Raw genomic sequence first — 24,219 nt, forward strand, 5'->3', positions numbered from 1 at the left:
TGTCTAACCAAATGAGTCTTTCAATAATATGGACAATTTCTGTATTCTAATATTCTTTTTCCTATGTGTTGTCAAATCAAAAGGTCAGGCATAAAGCAGAATTCGAGTTGATAAGATTTATCTTAGTAGCTGAGGTTCCTTAAAAAATATTAAAGTGTTCAGTTTTTGATCTGTCCCCATAGTCTTTTGCCCTTTTACAGCAAGGATTTACTAGCAAATTTTACAAGCTGTATTTATTTCAAAGTATTTTTTAAAAATAAAACTTTGAGAAATTCTGCAGATTAATAGTTGAAGCCCAAAGCTTTTCCTACATGTAGACTAAGTAAAATTTATTGAAAATGTGGTTTGTAATCAAAGCTGGTTTAAATTCTTTCTTCAAATGAGATCAGAAATTCCATAGTGGGATTTCCCCTTCTTCTTTTTTTTCTTAGGATATTATGAAAGGACTCATGCTTAATTTTGAGAAACTGCTTAAAGAAATCTCCAGCAAGCAGCAAACACCAGATGTCAAAGCTTACTTCAGAGTCTTCCAAGAAGAATTGGGCTACTTGAAACTCAGTGATATTAACTTGCTGGGAAATGTGATTCTGAAAAGCTTTAAAACCTTGCAGAGTATACCTCAGAAAGTAAGTCTTCAAATACTAAACAGTATATTCTAAGTTCCTTTTTTATTTCCTATTCATTAATCAGTCTAATTAATTACTAACCAGTTAAGTTTGCATTCTCTGTGCCCATTTAACCATGAAAAAGACAAATAGAATTCAATGAGAAGTCCTTCTGAGTTGTGTACAAAATTACTAAGAGGCCAAAAATATAAAATAAAAGAGCTTTTATTCTGGAATTATTTCTTTTTTTAATTTTATTTTATCTCTTATAATTTTATATCTTATATTTCCATGGAAGCTGGATAAGAGAAGGCGGTATGCAAGCTTATTAAAAATAAAAGATTTGCTTTGTGGAAATTGGATTGCTCAAGATGAGCAAGCAAGATAGCTTTTGTTTTTTTAAGTCATAGTCTTTCATTGTGTTGAAACCTGACAACCAGACTAGATGAGATGCCACTTTACTGTTCCATTTCTTGGGATGTATTTTTTAAACAGTGAAAAACAGATCTGGGAATATGATTTGGATACTGAACTCTGAAATGAGAAGGGATTTTATGCTTTTTGCTTTCTATTGAGGACTGTGAACTGAACAGGAAGTTTTTATTGGAACCCAAATGATAATTTTTCTTCCAGTACAAATTGAAGGCAGATGGAAAGTGATCTGGATTGGAATTATAACAGGAACAAAAGATTAATGTTCCTTGATCCTCCCTAATCCAGATTAGCACATCCCTTCTATATATTTGATTTTTTTTAAAAAAAGACTTTCATTTTGACCAATTTCATATTCTTCCTGGCTTTCATCATACAATTCAGATTTTAAAAGGCTGGCAAAAAGGGTGCTGTTGTTTTTTTAACATACTCTGTACATTTCTTCTGTATGGTTTTCATTGATGTAATATATCCAGTGGTGGGATTCAAATAATTTAACAACTGGTTCTCTGCCCTAATGATTTCTTCCAACAACCAGTTCACCAAACTGCTCAGAAAGTTAACAACCGGTTCTCCCAGTGGTGGGATTCAGTGGTGCAAACTGGCTGAATCCCACCACTGAATATATCTCTATCCCAACTGAGGTGAAACCACTATCATTACTGGGGTATTGTGGAATTTTTAGGATGTAGTTATACAAACCATTCAAGGGACACGGAGGCTCAGTGGCTAAGATGCTGAGCTTGTTGATCGAAAGGTCGGCAGTTCAGCGGTTCGAATCCCTAGTGCCGCGTAATGGGGTGAGCTTCCGTTACTTGTCCCAGCTTCTGCCAACCTAGCAGTTCGAAAGCACATAAAAATGCAAGTCGAAAAATAGGAACCACCTTTGGTGGGAAGGGAACAGCGTTCCGTGCATCTTTGGCATTGAGTCATGCCAGCCACATGACCACGGAAACGTCTTTGGACAGTGCTGGCTCTTCAGCTTTGAAACAGAGATAAGCACCGCCCCTAGAGTTGGGAATGACTAGCACATATGTGTGAGGGGAACCTTTACCTTTATACAAACGATTCATATCCGGCGATAGTTACTCTGCAAGGGATGGTGTCCATAAAGTTTTTAGCAGTTGCAAGGTCATAGGGACCTTTACTTCCAGCCTCCCAAACTCGGAGCCATGTTATTGGGAGTGTTAATAAACACTATCTGGAACTATTCAGGCTCCCTACTTCTGTGTTACACTTCTTGTTCAATACAGAAACCGATGCATGTTCTCCCTGTCCCCAGTAAACAAATCACACCCAATATTAAGCTACATTTTTTAAACGAAAACCAGCAGAGGGAAGCAAACTTCCTCTAATAACACCTATTTGCTTTTATTTGGACACACATTACAATCCTGAGATATGTTTGAACAAAACTTAATATAACTAACTAGTCCATCAATTATTTTTGTTATTTTCCAGGTAAATCACATACTTCTCAGAATCTTCCTTGAATCTTTATTCAGTTTTCAAAACATGAAGCTAGAAAAATTCCCTAGGAAGGTTGCAAATGTTAACACAATTGTTTTTCTATGTGTTTGCCTGCAGATTGTCCAGGCCATTTCCCAGGGGGCTGAGAATGATCTCATGATTCATTACATCTTCATGGACAATGAATTTGAGCTGCCCACAAGTGCAGGACTGCAGCTACAAGTAGCTTTGTCTGGAATAGCCACCCCTGGAGCAAAGGTTGGAATGAAAATTTCACAGAGGAATGTGAGTTTTATTTTCACGCTAATTTTGAAGTTTCTTCAATAACCTACAATGCAATAGATGAAATGACGCAACTGGTGAACTATGGTAGTGCAAACAAGAGCCACAATTTCAGGGGGAAGGGGGGACTCTCATTACATTTTGCAATGCTTCCCTTAGGGTTATAGGAGTATGCAATCTACCTAAAATCAAGAGGAGCTCTTGGTATAGGATTTCATTAATGGCCTACCTATATTTCCCCTATACTGGAAGTAAGGTTGCATCATGACAAGCAGAATCATGATGGACATGTAGGAAGGTACATAGTTCTTGTTCTTTAGGTGAGTTTAAGTACATTACAAACTATTTTTCTGTGGAGTCCATCTAGGAATTCCATCTTCAGAGAAGCACTTCTATGTGGGGGAGAAAACCTATTCAAATTCATAGATATATAACTTAGGCCCAGGTTATTTCAGAAAACATTTTTCTTGTATGAGCCTCATAATTTATAAGTTTCATCTTTGGATATCACCACTTCATCTGGTGGTGATATGAAACCTGGTCTCCTCAGTTATTATTCTTAGATTTCAGAAAACACACTTTATTAGTGATCTATTTTCTATAGAAGGCTACGAGAGAGCCTTACAGTCCTATGTTTTTGCTTGGATTTTAATCATAGCTAATCTGAGTTTTTTTTAAAAAAAAGGCGTATATAGAAATGAAGTAAATAAATACTTCATTGTATGATAAATAAAGTGCTGAAGACAGCACTGACTTTGAAATGTGCTTATTTCAAGTTTAAATGTTTTTCATGTATGTAAATCAGACTTTTAGATAAATGCAAATACCAATATTTAGTAAATCCACTTCAAGATCTGAAATGTATTGTCTGTCATCCTGGTGGGGATTGCTATCAATAAGTAAACTATGAGAATCAGGAACTAATTCTGGTTTGCAACATCATGACAAATATTTGGGAATGATTAAACAAATATTTGTATCTTGTATGTATCTTCTAGATCCAAGCAGATTTGGTTGTCAAACCATCAATGGCAGTTGAGTTCATAACTCATTTAGGAGTGAATATCCCCGAGTTTTCTAGAAATGGTATACAGATGAACACCAATATATACCATGAATCTGGAATTGAAACTAATGTTGCATTGAAAGCTGGACATCTTAAATTCACCTTTCCTGCACCAAAGGCCCCAATCAAGCTTTTCAGCGTCAGGTATTGTAACAGTTCTGTAAACAACTTTTCTTTTTTGGTTGCTGATTTTTATTCCTGCATAAAACATTAATGTGCAGTACAGGTTTTGTACAGAGATGTTCCGCAATAATTTTTTCAGTCTTCTGTTACAAAAAGTAGTTCCTGGGTGCAATTATGATATGCCAATCTAGTCATTGTCTTTCTCTACATTCTGAAAGGAACTTAATCTGTGAATTGCTATAAAGTTGCAGTTTTCTATCTTCCAAAGAATACTTTTAAGCAGTAGTGTGATTCAGCCAACTCGGGAGAACCGGTTGTTAACTTTCTGAGCAGTTTGGTGAACTGGTTGTTGGAAGAAATCATTAAGGCAGAAAACCGGTTGTTAAATTATTTGAATCCCACCGCTGCTTTTAAGCAGTCTGAAAACCTTGGGCTGGGTCTATCAGTTTAGAGTTTTTGTTTTCTAGTCTTCCCTTGAAAGACATACAAGCCAGACTCAAAGGCAATATTGGAATCAGTGGTGAAATCCATTTTTTTTTTACTACCGGTTCTGTGGGCATGGCTTGGTGGGCATGGTGTGGCTTGGTGGGCATCTCAGGGGAAGTATACTACAAAATCTCCATTCGCACCCCACTTCAGGGGAAGGATACTGCAAAATCCCCATTCCCCCTTCACTCCTGGGAGAAGGATATTGCAAAATCTCCATTCCCACCCCACTCTGGGGCCAGCCAGAGGTGGTATTTGCCAGTTCTCTGAACTACTCAAAATTTTCACTACCGGTTCTCCAAACTACTCAAAATTTCCGCTATCGGTTCTCCAGAACCTGTCACAACCTGGTGGATTTCATCCCTGATTGGAATGTAAATTAACTTTCTGAGAGCAGGATTAAAGATTTGCACAAAATGTTTTAATTTATGATCATCGACTCTTTGTTTTAATTGCTAATTGGTTGAGTGAGTAGAAAGAGAAAAAAACGTTGATTTCCTTTTCCTTTTACAGCAATGTCTTGCATTTGGTCACCCCAACCCGAACTGAAGTGATCCCTCCATTGATTGAGAATAGAGTGACACAAAACTCTTGCTCACCTTTCTTTACTGGCCTTAAATTCTGTACCAGAATAGAATATTCCAATGCTAGCTCTACAAATGCAGCACCTTATTATCCACTGACAGGAGAAACCCGGTAAGATAACCCATTGGTCTTTCTCTGAATGAATCATCCACTCCTCTTTGATTCTTTGTTATTTCAGGCCAAATACAAACCCTTCAGCAAAAATAGAAAGATCGTGGAACTGTATAAAACATGCACACATTCAGATAGTAGTCTGTTTTGCTTACTTTTTCCCCTTCTGGTATTAACGGGAAATGGGTCTTTGGGAGGTGTTGTACTTTCGTTGCACTAGTGTGCTGCTTTATTGGCTCTGAAAATTAAGCCCCTCTTCACCATCCTGAAAGCCAGGAATCTATTTGTAATGAATTCTTTGAGATGTTGAATTATTTGTCCATCATAATTTTTTTTTACATTTCCATGGTACTATAACCTCAGGACAGACTATCCTGACACCCAATATTTTATATTCTATTCTGTATCTTTATATTTTATGGTACCGCTCTTTACTACAAACATCTTTAGAGTTGTTTTAATGTGATAATTTGTATGGATACCTAATAGCAATTGATGCTGTATTCCCTTATCCCAAGAGTGTCAGCATTGTAGAACTTTGCCTTTAATCATTATGTATATATGTTCCACATGCAAAACCATAGGCATGTGAAGCTGAGAGTACATCATTAGAATGGCGACTAAAATACAATGCAGAAAAGGAGAAGATGAGGAGGGAAACAAGAATATACTACATACCATAATTATTGATAGATCAAAGTGAACATAATATTGTTAAATTTTCAAAGTCATAATAGCTTTCACATGATGTCTATTAGATCAGAGGTTCCCAACCTATGGGCCATGAGGGTTTTGCAATGGTAATTCTTTTCTATCTTGGCTGTTATTCCATTTAAATATTCACAATGAGATATTGTCTTCTCACTTTAACATATTTAGGTTTGAAATTGAACTACAACCAACAGGAAAAGTAAAGGAGTACATTGCAAGTGCAAATTATGAACTAAACAAAGAGGGCAAAGACTTGGTAGACACTTTAAAATTCATTGCTCAAGCCAAAGGTAAGAAGCTGTGCAATTTGTTGTACAGTAATGGAACATCTTTCAAAGATTTGCTTAATAATAAATCACTTTTCTGAGGAAAAACTAGTACAAAATCACTAGTTTCCTGCCCACAAATCTTGGAAGGTCAGGATGCAGGAATTTTTATCAAATCAACACAAATCCAACATCTACCAACAATGATATCTGAGGGAAAACTTTCCAAACAAAGATTTTAATAATTTAATATTTGAACTGAAAGACATTTTGAACTGCATTGATGTTGACCATTTACTTTAATGGAACCGCATTTGTAATCATCAGTTACCATTGTATGTTTCAGGTGTAAAAGAAAGTGAAGCCAAAATCATCTTTACATTCAACCGAGGCAGAAAAATCTTTACCAGTGACTTCCAGGTCCCCGGCTTCAACATCGATTTTGGCACCAACCTTAGGATTACCGATTCCTCTAATCAAGAAAAGAAAGCAGTTGCCTTTATCTTAGACATAATCAACAAGAAAAGTCCTGAAATTACCATCACAGGAAGCCTAAGGTAATAATACTTTCCCCCTCCCAAATTCTTATAGATATACCAAGGCTGATAGCATGTAAGTAGGCCTTAATTTCTTAACTCATGTTGTAAAGATACTGTTGACTGATGACAGTGGTGGGGGAAGAATCTCTATGGGCAATTCTACTTGGCATACTCTCCAATAAATTTCAAGTGATTTGGAGTTGGTTGTGCAGTTGTCTTAGCTTGTGTGACTAGGCAGTGCTTCCTCAATTGACTCATAAGAGAATGCCAGTATCATCCATCAGTGTGCCATCTCCCAAACTATGGCAGCAAAAATCCTATCACCCACATTCCACACAGAAAAGGGAAAAATAACTTTGCTCTCACTCCCAATCCTTATTTCCAATACTTTTCTTCTTCATTTTTCTGAACATTTTGAAAGAGTTACAAAATGAGGCTAAAACTGACTAACAATGGGGGATTGGGGCAGTGGTGGGATTCAAAATTTTTTACTACCGGTTCTCTGGGCATGGCTTAGTGGGCATGGTTTGGTGGCCGTGGTAGGGGAAGGATAATGTGAAATCTCCATTCCCTCCCCACTCCAGGGTAAGGTTATTGCAAAATTCCCATTTCCTCCCGATCCGCTGGGACTTGGGAGGCAGAGAATAGATGGGGGCGGGGCCAGTCAGAGGCGGTATTTACCGGTTCTCCGAACTACTCAAAATTTCCACTACTGGTTCTCCAGAACTGATCAGAACCTGCTGAATACCACCTCTGATTTGGGGCATATAAATTCCCACTGAAAACTATGATGATATCATATGAATTAGTAATTTTTACAGCAAGGAGTTTTCCCCAGCGACTGCAACCATGTTTGCAGATAACAGAAACACTGCATGTAAAGCAGTGAGTAGCAGAGAAAAAAGGTTGAGTCCAGAGGAAGGAAGGAGTGCGCAAATTAGAGGATGCTATTTATATAAGGACTGAAAATCAAACAGGGATACCTTTTTTTACAAGGATTGTGAAAATGGCTTGAAACTGAATTCTGAAGAAGGCTTAAAGTAGGGCTTATCATTGAAGTTGCTTATGGAAGCTACTGAGAAGCTCAGACAGGGGAAGCAGAGTATAGCGAATAGGAAGCAAGTGTAAATTGAACTGCTCTGCAGTCAAACTGGGGAAAAATGATTTTATTGCTGAAGAGACACCAACATGAAATATAGCATTGCTTTGCTTGTGTCAAACTAGCATAAATGGGTCATATGAAAGAGCCCTGTCAGACTGTATGTTGGTGGTGTTATAATTTTGCTTTTGTGAAAATAATTTGCAGTGTTGTCCAAATACTTTTACTAATGTACTGCTAGCATTGCCATTCCCAGTATAATTCCAGGCTTCAGAAAACATTGCCTCTGTTGATTTTGGTATGGAAAAGTCTGAGACTCCTACACATTAATCCTGTTCTCCAGTTTTGCATTCTGACATTAACTTTTAACATACAATTGCACTGTTTAAAACCTAGTATAATGATTGTTGTAGCTTATACCCTGACAGAACTGGTAATCATTTACATCAGTAAACTTTGGACTATCCGAGATTACAGTGGATATTTCGTCACCCACTTCCCTAGCCATTTTGAAATTAAAGCATCAATGGTAGCATAAATACTTGCCTATTGTTACCAGGGGGTGAGGGTTATTGTTTTTACTATTATTGTATTGGGTTTTTTTTTTATTTATTTATATTTATTTATTTATATTTATATACCGCCCTTCTCCCGAAGGACTCAGGGCGGTGAACAGCCAAAGGTAAAAAACATAAAATACAGAAATTTAAAAGCAGTTTAAAATATATTAAACAATTTGGCCCAACAATTAAAATACCCCATTTAAAATTCAAATTAAAATTAAACAATTGGAGAGGTTAGGCCAGCCCGGCTTGTTGAAATAAAAAAAGTCTTGAGGGCCCGGCGGAAGGTACATAAATCCGGAATTGTCCGTATCTCTGGGGGGAGCTCATTCCAGAGGGCAGGTGCTCCCACAGAGAAAGCTCTCCCTCTGGGGGCGCCAGTCGACATTGTTTGACTGATGGCACCCCGAGGAGCCCCTCTGTGGGAGCGTACTGGCCGGTGGGAGGCTCTTGGTGGCAGAAGGCGGTCTTGTAGATATCCAGGTCCTAAGCCATGGAGCGCTCTAAAGGTGGTCACCAACACCTTGAATCGCACCCAGACGACCACCGGGAGCCAGTGCAGCTCGCGCAGGAGAGGTGTTACATGGGAGTGCCATGTATTGTGTGTAAGTCGCCTAGAGTCCCTGAAAGTAAGTGGGCAGCCACTTGAGATAGATATAGATAGAGATAGAGATAGACATGTATGTATATACATACATAAATACAGTATGTATAGTTATATATAATGTCTGTATTTCTTTTTTATGATTTGCTTCTACCAGCTCTGCTGCTGGGAGAGAATCATCCTTGGAAGCGGCAATCTCTATTCCCCGCCTACAGACTCAAGCTAAAACAGATATATCCCTCCATCAGTCAAGTCATTCAGTGATATTCCAGATTGACTCCTCTGCTACCTCATATGGCTCATCGGTTTCAGAGAGGATTGTCTTAAAATATGGTAGGTTTCTTTCACGAAATGAAATATATTCATCAACAAACAACAACAGCAACAAAAACCTCAGCCTTCTGATTCTGGGTATGTAGGACAACACTTCTCCAATCACACCCCAATTTTGTCCAGCCCCTTCAGGGGACTGCCTACTGGAGCTCAAATCTTTGTAGTGGCATACATTAACAGATTTGTTAATTTTGTTAATGTATTACAGATTTTGTTAATCTGTAGATTAACAAAGCTGGAAAGGACCTTGTAGGTCATCTAGTCCAACCCCCTGCCCAAGCAGGAGACCCTATACCATTTCTGACAAATGGCGGTCCAATCTCTTCTTGAAAGCCTCCAGTGATGAAGCTCAAACAATTTCTGAAGGCAAGTTGTTCTATTGGTTGATTGTTCTCATTGTCAAAAAATTTCTCCTTACTTCTAGGTTGAATCTCCCCTTGATCAGCTTCCATCCATTATTCCAAGCTATTGGAAAATAGCTTGACCCCCTCCTCTCTATGGCAGCCCCTCAAATATTGGAACACTGCTATCAGTGGTGGGTTCCTCTCAGTTTGACCCAGTTGTGCCAAGCCAGTAGCGGTGACAATATGATGTCACCGAACCGGTTCTGCCCCCCCTGCCCCCCCACCTTATTCTTACCTTTTATTTGGCCCCACCCCCAATCTATTGCTGCCTCCTGGCTCCCAGCTGATGGCTAGAGGGAAAAAAACTGTTTAAACTCTTGCCGTGGGGTTTCAAAGGGCCGCCCTACAGCTGATCAGTGTTAAAAGAAAACAAATGAGTAGACCGATGCCTGCAAAAATAAATGGGTAGACCAGTGCCTGCAAAAATACATGAGTAGATCAGTGCCTGCAAAAATTAATCAGTAGACCAGTGCCTGCAAAAATAAATGGATAGATTGGTACAGCTCTGCAAGCAGTTAAAAGCCTGATAGACCAGTACCTCTGCTAAATCCTAAAGAATTGTCACATGACCATCAAGCCATGCCCACAAAATAAGCCACACCCACAGAACCGGTAGTAAAAAAATTTAGAACCCACCCCTGACTGCTGTCATGTCTCCCCTGGTCCTTCTCTTCACTAGACTAGCCATATTGAGTACTTGAAACCGTTCATCATATGTTTTAGCCTCCAGTCCCCTATAGAGAGAACTAGGGCATTCAGGCCTGAAGGGTACAATTTGTCATTAAATCAGAATATGTATTTCACACAACTCTAGCCCAGGAGTTGAATAGTTTTGACAATGAGGGATGCAATATCCAGTTTGGTTGCCTTGTGTACATAGACTTTTAACTGCTCTGTTAAGACAGAACATTGCCTGCAGTATACCATTGTGGAGGTAGTCTACACTTCATAACTCCAAAGTATGGAACACTTCACAAATGTGCGTGTCATAGGGTTGAGTATGTCCTTTATTTGGAAACAGACCTTTGCATGAAAAAATGTGATCTCTAGCATGGTTCCTCTGTCTTTTCAACATATAAGCTCTCTCTCACCTCATCAAAGTAATTATCTGTATGGAAACTGGTAGGGTTTTTCTTTTCAATTTCATAATCCAGGTTCTCTAGGAAATAATATGGGGTCCTTGGTTCTGGGTTTCAGATGCAGAAAAAGTGGAGATTCAGTGGAACTCAGGCACTAGCGCTGCTTTGAAGAGATTATCTGCCAATCTGCCTGGAGATCTGAAAGGTTATTCAAAGGCTCTGCAGAAAAAGGCAAATGGATTTCTGGATCACAAAGTAGCTAATACTGACATGACACTCCGGCACATCATTTCACATTTTATTGTGGTAAGTAGATGTGTCTGTTGTAGTTGCCATTTGTCAAAATATCTGGTACAGTTGATAATTTCAGATTATTTGAATGTTCTAGCTGTAGGAGGTGTCAGTATCTCCCAGGGAAGGCCAAGGTCCAATTGTAACCAAGCACAATTTTGTTTTTTTAAAATAGTTTTTATTGAATATAAATATTAAAAAAGACATACGTAACATATACACAACAAACATTTATACAACATATACACAAAAAGAGTGTAATTTCTTCTTAAGCATTTTTTCAGAGTGACGTTCTACAATTCTACTTATAATATATTCCTTCACCTTTCTTTAATCTAATAATATTTTTATTACATATATATGTAATAACCAAGCACAATTTTGACAATAGAAATATTAAGGATCAGGAAGCCAGGGACCCTAGAGTGTGAAGATGATGCAGTGGCTTCCTCTCCATGCAAATTGTAACTTGAGTTGTTGCCGTACCTGGGACAAGAGAATCTCGTGTAGGTTCTTCTCTCATATTTCAGCAGTGCAGAAACAAAAGGTGGTGTGCATCAGTTTGCACACAACTAGAGAATGTTACACGAGACCATGTCCTCACTGTTTTTAGCATTTTATCTCTGGTTTCAACGGTTTGAATTGTTCCTAAATGTAAGATGCTTGCATTGTGATCATTTACTATGATTTTTCAGGCAACCAATACCTGGCTGCAAAAGACATCCAAAGATATTCCATATGCCCAGAATTTACAGGACAAATTAACTAAACTTCAAGAACTTGACTTTCAAATCATAGATGTAATCACCATTCCTGAAGAGCTTTTCTTTAAAAGGTAAACAAAATATATTTGTTTGCTTCGTCTGGTGCTGGCAAACCCCATGGGAATTTCCAAGTTAGCTTTCCCCTCCTTCAGGGGTGTCAAACTCACGGCGTCACGGCGGCATCACGTGATATATCATGACTTTTTCCCCCTTCACTAAACTGGGCGTGGGCATGGTTAGTGCGTGATGCATCCGGTCCACGGACTGCGAGTTTGACAGGCCTGCCCTACTTGAAGACAACCAGAACTATGGACTTCAACTCCCCCAATTCTGCAGCCTATATAGACATGAATGAGAAGTCTGGAGACTGAAGTCCACATATTGGGAAAGCATTGAAATTGATGTAAATAAGCAGAGTAGAATACAGTGGAGTGGAGTGGAGTGGAGTGGAGTGGAGTGGAATGGAATGGAATGGAATGGAATGGAATGGAATAGAATAGAATAGAATAGAATAGAATAGAATAGAATAGAATAGAATAGAATAGAATAGAATAGAATTTTTTACTGGCCAAGTGTGATTGGACACACAAGGAATTTGTCTTTGGTGCATATGCTCTCAGGGTACATAAAGAAAAAATAAAATATATTCACAACACTTAGTGATAGTCATAGGATAGATATTAATAAGCAATCAAATCAGGGGTGAAATGTTCCTAGTTTGCACCAGATCACCCGATCCAGTAGTGATGGCGGCGGGTGGTTCGGAGAACCGGTAGCAAAAATCCCTGCGCCCTCCTCCCATGCCCAGATGAGCCGCGAGATCATCAGAAGCTGGTTTTTTTACTTTTAAAAGCATTTTTTCTACAACCTCTTTGGCCGAAAAAAATGCTTTTAAAAGTAAAAAAAAAAAAAAAAAGCTTCTGATGATCGCGTGGCTCAGCTGGGATCGTCAGAGGCTTCTAAAAGCATTTTTTTTCTGCAACCTCTTTGGATGAAGAGATTGTAGAAAAAATGCTTTTAAAAGTAAAAAAAAAAAAGTTGGCCATGCCCACCCAGTCACATTGCCCCACCACCAAGCCACACCCACAGAACCAGTAGTAACAAATTTTAGATTTCACCCCTGAATCAAATCATACTAGGAAACAATAAAACAATTTAATTGGAAAAATACAAGCAACATTATAGCCATAAGTGGAAAGAGATAGGTACTAGGAAGGATGAGAAGAATAATAGTAATACAGTCTTAGTAAATAATTTGACAGGGTTGTGGGAATTAGTTGTTTAGCAGAGTAAAGACATTCGGGGGAAAACATAGATAGATAGATAGATAGATAGATAGATAGATAGATAGATAGATAGATAGATAGATAGATAGATAGATAGATAAATAGATAATGGATGGATCGATGGATCGATGGATCGATCAATCGATGGATCGATGGATCGATGGATGATAGTAAGTAAAAGCAAAAGTTAACCATTTCTTCAGTAGTGGTCTCTTCAACAGATGACTTCATTAGGATTTTTTCCAAGCAAGATTATTAGCAATGCTTTGTAGTTACTGCTTTTGTCTGCTGTCTGTTAAAATGGACATGTTTTGAAGAAGAATAGTGCATTTTTAAACTTACAGTGGGTAATTCTGTGTTTCAGTGATGGCAAGATTAAATACGTTTGGAATAAAGACAGTACTTTCATTACTATCCCGGTGCCATTCGGTGGACGATCATCCCAGGACATAAGCGTACCCAAGACTCTAAGAGCGCCGGCACTGATGGTGGAATCACTGGGATTAAATATTCCATCGCAGGAGTATAAAATTCCACAATTCACCATCCCTGATGATTACACACTTCGGGTACCTTTGCTGGGCACTTTTGAGATCACTTCCAACTTGTACAACAATTACTACAATTGGTCCGGCTCCTATTCTTTAGCTAACACCACAAAAGATGCGTACGGTCTGAAAACAAGATACTTTATAAAAGCTGATTCTGTTTTGGACTTACTTTCATATAATATACAAGGTAAGCATCAATTAGTGTTATAAAAGCAACTAATTAAGCATCTGTTATGTTTTCCTGTGTTTCCTATGTTTTCAAAAGTCACAGACTCTTTGCTCTGAACACACAAAATCAATATGAATGGTTTTAACGTTTTATGTTTACACAGTTTAATTTAATGAGTTTAAGTCTTACTATTTGGTTATTAGACTCTGAAAATGAACTCAACATACTAAGTCCAGACTGTTCATGCAGAGAACTCTAACAGCCTGGTTGGCATATTTGCATAAACACTGATTGCCTTTTTTTAAAAAAAAGCATATTAAGTGTGTGAAACTAAAAAGAAAGCTGTACAATCTTATTTAATTTAATTTAATTTAATTAATTCAATTTATATGCCGCCCCTCTCCGAAGACTCAGGGCGGCTCACAATACATTTTTAAAAAATCATTATAAAAAACATTTAAAAATTAAAAACATTAAAAACATTACAAAGTATTATTACAAAGTATTGCACAATCTTGTGCCTAATTTTGGAGCAAGTTTCTTAATCAGAACTTACTATCATACAAGAGAGATGGAGGCTTTGAGATCTTGTGTCTGCCCAAGATCACTTAGCATTGTGTAGTCTTCCTCATACTGATACCCTCGCTGTCTTTTAAGATAAGGACCTTATCCTTTGATATGTGGATTGGGTCTAGGTAACTTATTTGGGGATTTGAGGAAATTTGAGTAAAAGATTTTCCCGTTTGCTATTTTTACTTGAGTAACGTAGCTTTAGCTTGACTGTCAATTATCTAGTCGAGACGCTGATTCTCAGTCCATGGTGGATTTTGCTAATGTTTTAAGGGAAGATGAAAACAGTATAAAGAATAAAATATTTTATTCTGATATAAAACTTCTCACACAATTTTGGTAGTTGTAATCTAATATATCTAAATCGAGGTGTCAAACTCGCGTCATCACGTCGTCACATGATGTACCGTGACTTTTTCCTAAAATGAGGCTGGGTGTGGCCAGCGCACGACACATCCTGCCGGTGGGCCGTGAGTTTGACACCCCTGATCTAAATGGAAGCAAGTTGAGAATAACCATATAGTTCATGTTACAATATAAACCTCAAGTTTAGGCCTTGTTCCCTCTGTTCTGATACAGCAGGAAGGAGTCAATCAGATCTTTCCACCTCATGTCCTACTAATGATGCCTTTCTTGCTTGAATCCATATTAGTTTTTAACCAATGGTTTAGTAAAACAAAACGGGATCAGAAATCAAGATTTGAAAATGACTTCAAATCTTGGCCAGTTTAGTTAGGATAAACAGCAGTTGGTTGAAAATGAAAGTTTGTGTTCTCCTGCTTGTATCTATGCTGGAATTAGGATGCTTCCTGACTAATGATCATCTATAGCTGCAGTTCAGTCTGTGCAGGAGAATGGAACAATTATCCAGAATGTTACTCAACTAAAGTCCCCATAATTTCTGCCTTTCTTCTCACTTCCAGCTTGTGGCTGGACCGTGAAAGCTGTTTTCAGCAACATCTTTCAGGCCACAGACTGCCTGCCTCTGGTTTCAAATAACACTTGAATTTGATCATGAGGCAAGAACATCATTACATTTGGAGGTTCAAAATTCAAACCTAGCCCATTATTTATTACATAACATTGATTGAACTTTTATTTCCAGAGCCCAGCTATATGCTACCATAGCTCACTTGCTTCTGTATGTTTATAAATATATAAAAGAGGTCATGCAAAAGTATTTCTACCTCAAGATATGAACACCAGGTTTAAACATGTTGCATTTTGCAAGGAAAAAAAATGCCATAGATTTAAAAAGAAGTTGTTGTCATCTGTAGTTTGCTACAGCTAACACCCATGTCAATCCCACATGCTAAAATGTCAAACAAGTTATAACTGTTCTCATACATTGAATTGAATTAACATTATTGTTAAGTTTTCAGTGAAACTTCTAAGCAATCCTTGCATACCTTTTAAAAAAGAATAATGCCCAAATAATCTACTATAAATATAATCTGTTATAAATCCCGCTCAGCAAGCTAGTTTGGGTCTGATGGTTAAGGTGCTGGACTTGGAGCAGGGAAGCCCAAGTTCTAATCCTGCCTTAGAGACAAAGGGCAGCTGGGTAATGTTTGGTCAGTCATTACTTCTGAACAGGAGTGAAATTCAGCAGGTTCTGACAGGTTCTGGAGAACTGGTAGCGGAAATTTGGAGTAGTTCGGAGAACCGGCAAATACCACCTCTGGCTGGCCCCAGAGTGGGGTGGGAATGGAGATTTTGCAATATCCTTCCCCCAGGAGTAGGGAGGGAATGGGGATTTTGCAATATCCTTCCCCTGCCATGCCCACCAAGCCATGCCCACCAAGCCACGCCCACAGAACCGGTAGTAAAAAAATTGAACTCCACCACGGCTTCTGAGTCTTAGAAAGAGGACAATTTGAAACCACTTCTGAAAATTTTGCCAAATAAACTGCATCTCCTTTGACACTATAGGTCAAAGGAAAAAAATAGTCCTATTCAAGTCAGTCCCTGTGCATGGCCCCACTGAATACAGCACAACTTATTTTCAAGTATACAAGCATACTTCTTGCATTTTAAACATCTGGATTATAGAATTCATGAATGATGAATGAGGAGAGCAATCATTTTAAAATCACAATAGCTCAAGTTACTTAGCATCTTAAAGTTACTAATGTTGTTTTTTTCCCCATTTTATTTCAGGTGCGGGAGAAGCAAGTTATGACAGAAACGGACTTACCTATGATTATGAAAACTCACTCCGTCACAGCCTCCTCAATTCCAATTTTAAATTCAGCAAGGTCAACAAATATGGACTCCTTCCCACCGTCAAAAATACCATGACATTGGAGGCTTCCAGCCCCATCGGAGTTATGTTTTCCTTGTCTGTCCATCAGGATTCCACTGACGAAGACAATTCACATGTTGGTGTTACCAATCTAGAAGGGCAATTGAAGGTTGCTACAATGTTTGCCAAAACCACATACTTACAATCTCTCACCTCTGATAAGAATAATCTCAATTTGGTATGGGATTCAACCCTGAAGTTCGATTCTTCCTTGTTCGTGGCCACTAACCAGATGACTCAAAAAATTACTGCGGATGCATGGACACTCTTGTCTACCACAAACATACAGAATTACATTCTGACTAATGAGGTTTCCTTAAAGTATCAAAACAGCCAGCTGAAACTGTCATCACAGGCAGTTGGAACCTACCCAAACTTTGCAGCAATCAATAAGTTTGATTTAACTTTAGACAAGCAACAGGCTATCCTTCATTCCGATTTAAAGGCCACTTACTTTGAAAATGTATATTTCGCCCTGGTATCATGCTCTGTTAATAACCAAGGCCTTGAACTCATCAATGACTTGTCATTCGAAAATGGAAGAAACAAAGCAGAACATAAGTCTGCTCTAAGTATTAAGCAGGATGGATTGGTGAGCAGTGCAACAACAAAATTGCAGCTTCTCTTACTGGTCTTTCAGAATGAAATGAATGCACGAATTGGCGCTTCTGGTGCTTCTGTGAAGATTGATACCAATGGACGATCGGGGATACACAATGCAAGGTTCAGCTTGGATGGGAAACTAGCCCTCACAGAAATAGCACTGTTGAGCACCTACCAAGGGAGCATTTTGGATGTGGACAGCAAAAATATTTTGAACTTCAGAGTAAATAATGGAGAACTTCGATTTTCAAATAGTTTGACAGGATCATACAAAGAAACGAAGTTTGAACACACCCACGAGCTGAACACTGTAGGGTTGTCCTTGACTTATGTTTCAAATTTGGACCACACTATTAACCCAGATATATCCCACAAACATCATGTGGACCTGCAACTACAGCCCTCTTCCCTCACAGCCAACTTGAACAATGATTTGAAATACAGTAGTGCCAATGTAAACAACAAAGCCCGCTTGCAGCTTGAGCTCTTCAAGGTAAATCTGGATGGTAATATTAAAGGCGCTTATAGTGGCAATGAGATAAAGCATACCTATATCTTTACTTATGGAGATCTGACTGCACATATGAAGACAGACACAGCTGCAAACATTCAGGGTGCAGCCCTTACCCATAAAGTTAACTTAAATGTTGCAGGACTCTCTTCTACAATCAACGTCCACACAAACTGTGATTCCAAATTCTTAACCTTTTCTAATGAAATACGGTCTGTGGCTGCCCCCTTTACTGTCACTTTGGATATGCATACTAATGGAGATGGACACTTTGCACTTTTGGGAGAACAGTCTGGTCGGTTGTACAGCAAATTCTTGCTAAAAGCAGAACCTCTTGCATTTGTCTTTTCCCATGATTACCAGGGATCAACCAACCACATCATCAATTCTGGGGAAAGATATAATACTGGATTAGATAGCAAAATCGCCGTTGTTTTAACTCCATCTGAACAAAGCAGTGCTTGGAAAACGAAGAGTCAGCTGAATAACCATGTATATACCCAAGACATTAACGTGTTTAACAATGCTGAAAATATTGGTGTGGAGTTGACTGGACAAACTTTAGCTGATCTTTCTGTACTAGATTTTCCTATGAAGATACCATTCACAAAAAATGAAAGACTTAATCTAATTGATACCCTGGGTTTAAGAGAAAATATAGCCGAGCCTCAAGAATTTGGCCTCTCTCTTTCCCTCAAATATGATAAAAATGAAGATGTGCATGTCATCAATCTACCTTTCTTGGAAAGACTTCCAGCATATTATGAGCAATTCAGACGTTCCATCTTAACTGCAATGAAGTCCATTCAGAAGAATCTAAAGAGCATAAATATAGACCAGCTGATGAGAAAATACAAAACAGCTTTAGATAAATTTCCCCAACAAGTGAATGACTATGTGAACTCTTTCGATTTGGAAAGTAAAGTGAATAAACTGAAAGAGAATCTGGATGCCTTCACAAAAGATTATAGCATAACAATTGAGGACCTTCAAAACACATTGGAAAATGCTAAAGCTAACCTGCTAAATGTTTTGACTCAGCTGCAAGTACTTCTGACTAAAACGGAAAAGTATATGAAGGAGAATTATGACTTAAGACCAGCTATCATGCAACTTATCGAGAAAATTGTTGAAAAAATAAAGGTTCTAGATAAGCAATATGAAATCAGTGTAACAATGATCAACACAATTCAGCAACTCCAGTCTTTTATTTCTCAGTATGACCCTAGCCAAATAGGAAGCAACACTGCTGCTTGGGTTCAAAATGTGGATGCCACGTACAAAATCAGAGCTCAGGTACAAGAAAAACTTGATCAACTGAAGAATCAGATTCAGAATTTTGATGCCCAACATATTGCAGAAACATTGAAGCAGCAGATAGAGACAATTGATGTTGAAATGCTTATAGAAAAGTTAAAAGTACAATTTCCATTTGAAAAAATAGACCAACTCCTTAGACAAATCAAAGACATCCTTCTAAATTTTATGGAAGATTATGAAATATCTGAGAAGATCAACGCATTCAGAGTCCGCATGCATGAATTTATTGTAAAGTATAATATTGACGACCAGGTCAAAGTTCTAATGGATAAGATGATAGAATTATATAAACAGCAGAAAATCTCAGAAACAGTTCAGCAATTAGCCATCAAGTTGAAAAAAATTGACATAAAACCATTCTTCAACCAAATTTTGAAGTTTATCGATGATGCCATTAAGAAGCTCCAAACATATGACTATAAAAAGCTAGTGGATGGTATCAATGACTTCCTTGATTCTGCAATAAAGAAGCTGAAGTCCTTTGATTACAACAAATTTGTAGATGAAACAAACAATAAAATTCGGCAAGCAACTCAAAACATCAATGATGAAATTAAAGCTTTGGAGCTGCCACAAAAATTAGAAGCTGCAAAACAGTACATCAAAGACGTCTCTGCTGTGGTTTCTCAAAATATTGAGAAATGGAAAGATAGCAGACTTGCTGCAACAGTTAACTGGTTCAATGATCTTCTAAGCTCTACAGCAATAGAGGAATTGAAAAGTAAGATCTTTGATTTCCTGGAAGATGCACGCAAAAGAATTTACCAAATAGACATTCCAACAGAATGCCAAAGATTTCTTCAGAAAGCAAGCCAGCTATATAGGACCGTAGTCTCCTATCTAGTTGAGAAATGGGACATTACCTCAAAGAAGATTAGTGTTTTAGCAGAGAAATACAATATAAAAGATATGGCTGAGCGGCTGAACCAGTTTGTTGAAACTGGTTTTATCGTTCCTGCAATCAGGCTAGGCATAATCAACATACCAGCTTTTGAAGTTAGTCTCCGAGCCTTAAAGGATGCAACATTTCAAACTCCAGATTTTATTATTCCACTAACAGACCTTCATGTGCCTTCTTATCAGATAAATTTCAAGAAATTAAATGAAATCAGAATCCCAGTTAGATTTACTACTCCTGCATTTATCATTCTAAACATTATTAAAGTTCCCTCCTATACAATTGATTTTAATGAAATAAAACTGAAGATCGTGAGGATAATAGATCAATTAATGACAAGCGACTTTCAGCTGCCAGCAACTGATACATACTTTCAAGAAATGAAAATCAAAGATCTTTATTTTTCAGACTTTTCTCTACCTGAAATGAATTTGCCCCAGTTGCAAATACCTGAATTATTGATTCCAAAGCTGAACTTGAATGAATTTCAATTTCCAGATATAAAGATTCCGGAATTCCAGTTACCACGTATCCCATACACTGTAACTGTCCCTACATTTGGAAAGCTGTCTGGTTCTTGCAGAATTGCGTCTCCCTTCTTCACGCTGACTACTAATGCTGGTTTTCAGAATGTAACAGCTCATGCCCAGAGCCCAGAATTTGTAGCCTCTCTTTCGGCTATAGCAGTATCCAAAATTGACTACCTTGCTTTCACCATAACTGCAAATACTCACCTTTTGGCGCCTGAGATGAAAAAGTTAATCTTAAAAGAAAACCTGAAGTTCACCCACTTGTACCTTAAAGCCGATCATGGAAGTGAAGTCGTATTTTTGACAGCATCTGTTGAAGGAAATGCTGAAACAACAGCCAGCTTCCAGACTACACGTAATGCTATAGAACTGCATAACAAATTAACAGTCAACCTGAACAAGATTATTTCCATGGACAGCAAGACCCTTTATACACATAGGCTCAACATTCCAAAGGCCCAGTTCACTAGCCAAGCTGAATTAAGCAATGAAATAAAAACAGCATTGGAAGCTGGACACATATCAGTTACTTCCACTGGTAAAGGGAACTGGAAATGGACTGCTCGTGACTACTCTGATGAAGGAACCCACGAATCAAAAGTCAGTTTCACCATAGAGAGATCCATAGCTGCATTTGTAGCAGAAAACAGGATAAATGCCAAGTACCTAAGAGTCAACCAAAGAGCGGTGTATGAATACAACTTGCCAAGTTCTTCAAAGCTTCAGGTGGAGTCTACAATTGAGTCTCCACAAATTGGACAGAGTGTTTTAAATGTGCAAGGCACCGGGAATCTCGTACAGCTGAAAATGGAACTGTCTGGTACACACAATGCTAAGGTGATTGGACGCATCTCCGGGACAATAAATAATGACGTGTCCTTTTCAATACAACCATTTGAAATTAAAGCATCAACTAATAACAATATGAATTTAAAAGTTAGCTTCCCATTCAAAGTAGTTGGAAAAATTGAGTCTGTAAATAACTACGGCTTGGTGCTCAGTCCTTCCACTCAGCAAGTTAGCTGGGTAGCTGAGGGAAGATTTAACCAATATAGATATACTCATAACTTGTCTGCTGGTAATAATGAAGATAGTACTGAAGCTATTATATCCATGAATGGTGATGCTAACTTGGAATTCCTAAATATTCCTATTTCATTTCCTGAACAATCTGTTCCCTACACTGGCATCAAGACACCCCAAGTGCAAGAATACTCTCTGTGGGAAGAGACGGGGCTGAAAAGGTTACTGAAAACTCCAAAACAATCATTTGATTTAAATGTAAAACTTCAGTACAAGAAGAACAAAGATGTACACTCATTTCCAATTCCTTTAGATGGTGTGCACAAAACACTCAATTATTACATAGTGAACTTCAACAAACATTTTGAAAGAAATAGAGATCATACTTTAGCGTTTCTGACAGAATCCTACAACCAAGCCAAGGTCAAGTTTGATAAATACAAAGTGGATACTTCAGTAAACCAAAGTCCGCAAATCTTCAAGATTCCAAGCTACACCATACCTGTGCTTAATATTGAAGTCTCTCCCTTTACAGCAGAACTGCCAACCTTTGGTTATATGCTTCCAAAAGAAATGAGCACCCCAGGTTTCACTGTTCCATTTGTCGGATTTTCAATGCCATCATATACCGTAGTTCTTCCATCACTGGAGCTACCAGTTCTTCATATTCCCCAAGGCCTGAGAACACTGAAGCTTCCCAACTATCGAGTAAGCCCACTGCCAAACCAGATCTATATTCCAGCCTTTGGAAATATTACCTATGATTTCTCATTTAAATCTAGCATGATTACCCTGAATACAAATGCTGGCCTTTTTAACCAAACTGATATTATTGCCCGATTGAGTTCCTCCTCCACTTCTGTGATTGATGCCCTACAATATCAGTTGGCTGGAACAACAAGCATCACAAGGAAGAGAGACCTGAAACTAGCAACTGCATTATCCCTGAAAAACAAATTTATAGAAGGAAATCATGACAGCACTATCAGTTTCACAAAGAAAAACATAGAAGCTTCAGTGGTAACCACAGCAAAGATTACTGTACCAGGCTGGAAAGTAAATTATGGACAGGAGCTTAAAGGAAATGCCAAAACAATACCAATAATATCTTCAAAAATAAATGTAAATTATGATATTGATAACAATTATGTCAATGCTAAAGGAGCAGTTGTCCACCAGGCTAAGCTAGAAAGTATTATATCTTATATTTCAGCTGATACATCAACCAATGGTTTTATCAGTGGTAAATTTTATGAAGGAAAATCATTTTCTGGGAAGTTGGTTCATGAAGCAAATACTTATTTAAATTCTAAAGGTATTCGATCAGGTATGAAGTTGGAGACTAGTTCAAATTCTAGGGACTTCTGGAATTTTGATGCAAAAGAAAATGTGGCCATTGAAGCATCTACCGATCGTATTTATGCTTTATGGGACCATAGTGGAGAAAACTATCTAAATTATTTCCCATTACTTAGAACTAGAGGAAATCAGATCTGCAAAGTAACTCTGGAACTAGCTTCTGGTATTATGTCAGCAGGTCTTCAGGTACAAGTTGCCCAACCAAATAATCTCCTTGATGAGACTTCTATTAATCAAGCATTTTCACTGACTGTTAATAATGGAAATCAAAAAATTAGCTGGAAGAGTGAAGGCCAAATCCTTAATTTTTTCCTTGGACATGACTTGGAGTTAGCAAATGATAATATAGAAGCTCGAGTTGACTTATCAGCATCTTTGGGAGGACACATCAATTTCCTCAGAGAGTTTATATTGCCAGTTTATGAAAGGAGCTTATGGCACATCTTAAAATTAGATCTGACCACTACACCTGAAGAGAAGCAATACCTAAATGCATCTACAAAAATAGTATACACAAAAAATCCAGATGGGTATTTTTTCCCTATAAATGTCAATCAACTGGCAGATGGATTTGCAATCATGATTCCTGAAATTCAAGCAAATGGCCTTGACAATCCATCTTACACCATTGTCCTACGTGAGGTCAAAGTCCCTGAAAAGTTGAAAAGTACCTCATTTGATATCAGCCTTCCTCTGCTACCAAAAATACAGTTTCCCCAAGTTAATGTAATTACCAAATACAATAATCTGGAACAAAATAAAATTCCATACTTTGAGCTGACCGTTCCCAAGTACCTTGTAACAATAGCCCAATTTACTCTTCCGAAGACACTTTCTCTTGGCAACTTAAATGTGAATCTGAATGCTGCAGTCAACAAGATAGCTGATTTTGATTTGCCTACAATTACAATCCCTCAACAGCAGATTGAGATACCAGCTTTCACATTTGCTTTACCTGCTGGAATTTACTTCCCCAAATTTGGAGCTTTGTCTAGTTCTATCAAGGTCACTTCCCCATTGTACAGTGCTACCTGGAAAACAGATCTGAAGAACACCAAGGAGGCCTTTGAACATTCCATTGACTTTACTGCAAATTCACCACTGCAGTTTCTGGAATACGACTTAGATGGTAAGTATATCTGTGGTATATTCTATATCAGTGATGGCTAACCTTTTTGCCATCGCATGCCAAAAGCAAGGGGAGCACAAGGGTGTCGCGCGCATGCGTGCCCACACCCAAAATTCAATGCCCTCCGCCCCCTGTGCATGCATGCACAACCC

The 24,219-nt window shown here is 38.1% G+C and overlaps 1 protein-coding gene across 1 annotated transcript in view; it reads left to right on the forward strand.

Moving 5' to 3' along the window:
- The window catches only part of APOB (apolipoprotein B), a 50,274-nt gene that overhangs the window by 18,683 nt on the left and 7,372 nt on the right, over nt 1-24,219 (forward strand). The window contains exons 15-25 of the mRNA XM_034432191.3: nt 432-626; nt 2,625-2,792; nt 3,788-3,999; nt 4,978-5,160; nt 6,040-6,161; nt 6,484-6,694; nt 9,100-9,275; nt 10,877-11,064; nt 11,745-11,884; nt 13,464-13,837; nt 16,550-24,067. Of these exons, the coding sequence (XP_034288082.2) occupies nt 432-626; nt 2,625-2,792; nt 3,788-3,999; nt 4,978-5,160; nt 6,040-6,161; nt 6,484-6,694; nt 9,100-9,275; nt 10,877-11,064; nt 11,745-11,884; nt 13,464-13,837; nt 16,550-24,067 (9,487 nt within the window). The remainder of the gene's footprint in view (nt 1-431; nt 627-2,624; nt 2,793-3,787; nt 4,000-4,977; nt 5,161-6,039; nt 6,162-6,483; nt 6,695-9,099; nt 9,276-10,876; nt 11,065-11,744; nt 11,885-13,463; nt 13,838-16,549; nt 24,068-24,219) is intronic.

This window comes from Pantherophis guttatus, chromosome 1, assembly GCF_059756535.1.
Source record: "Pantherophis guttatus breed Tessera chromosome 1, ASM5975653v1, whole genome shotgun sequence".
NCBI classification, from domain to species: Eukaryota; Metazoa; Chordata; class Lepidosauria; order Squamata; family Colubridae; genus Pantherophis; species Pantherophis guttatus.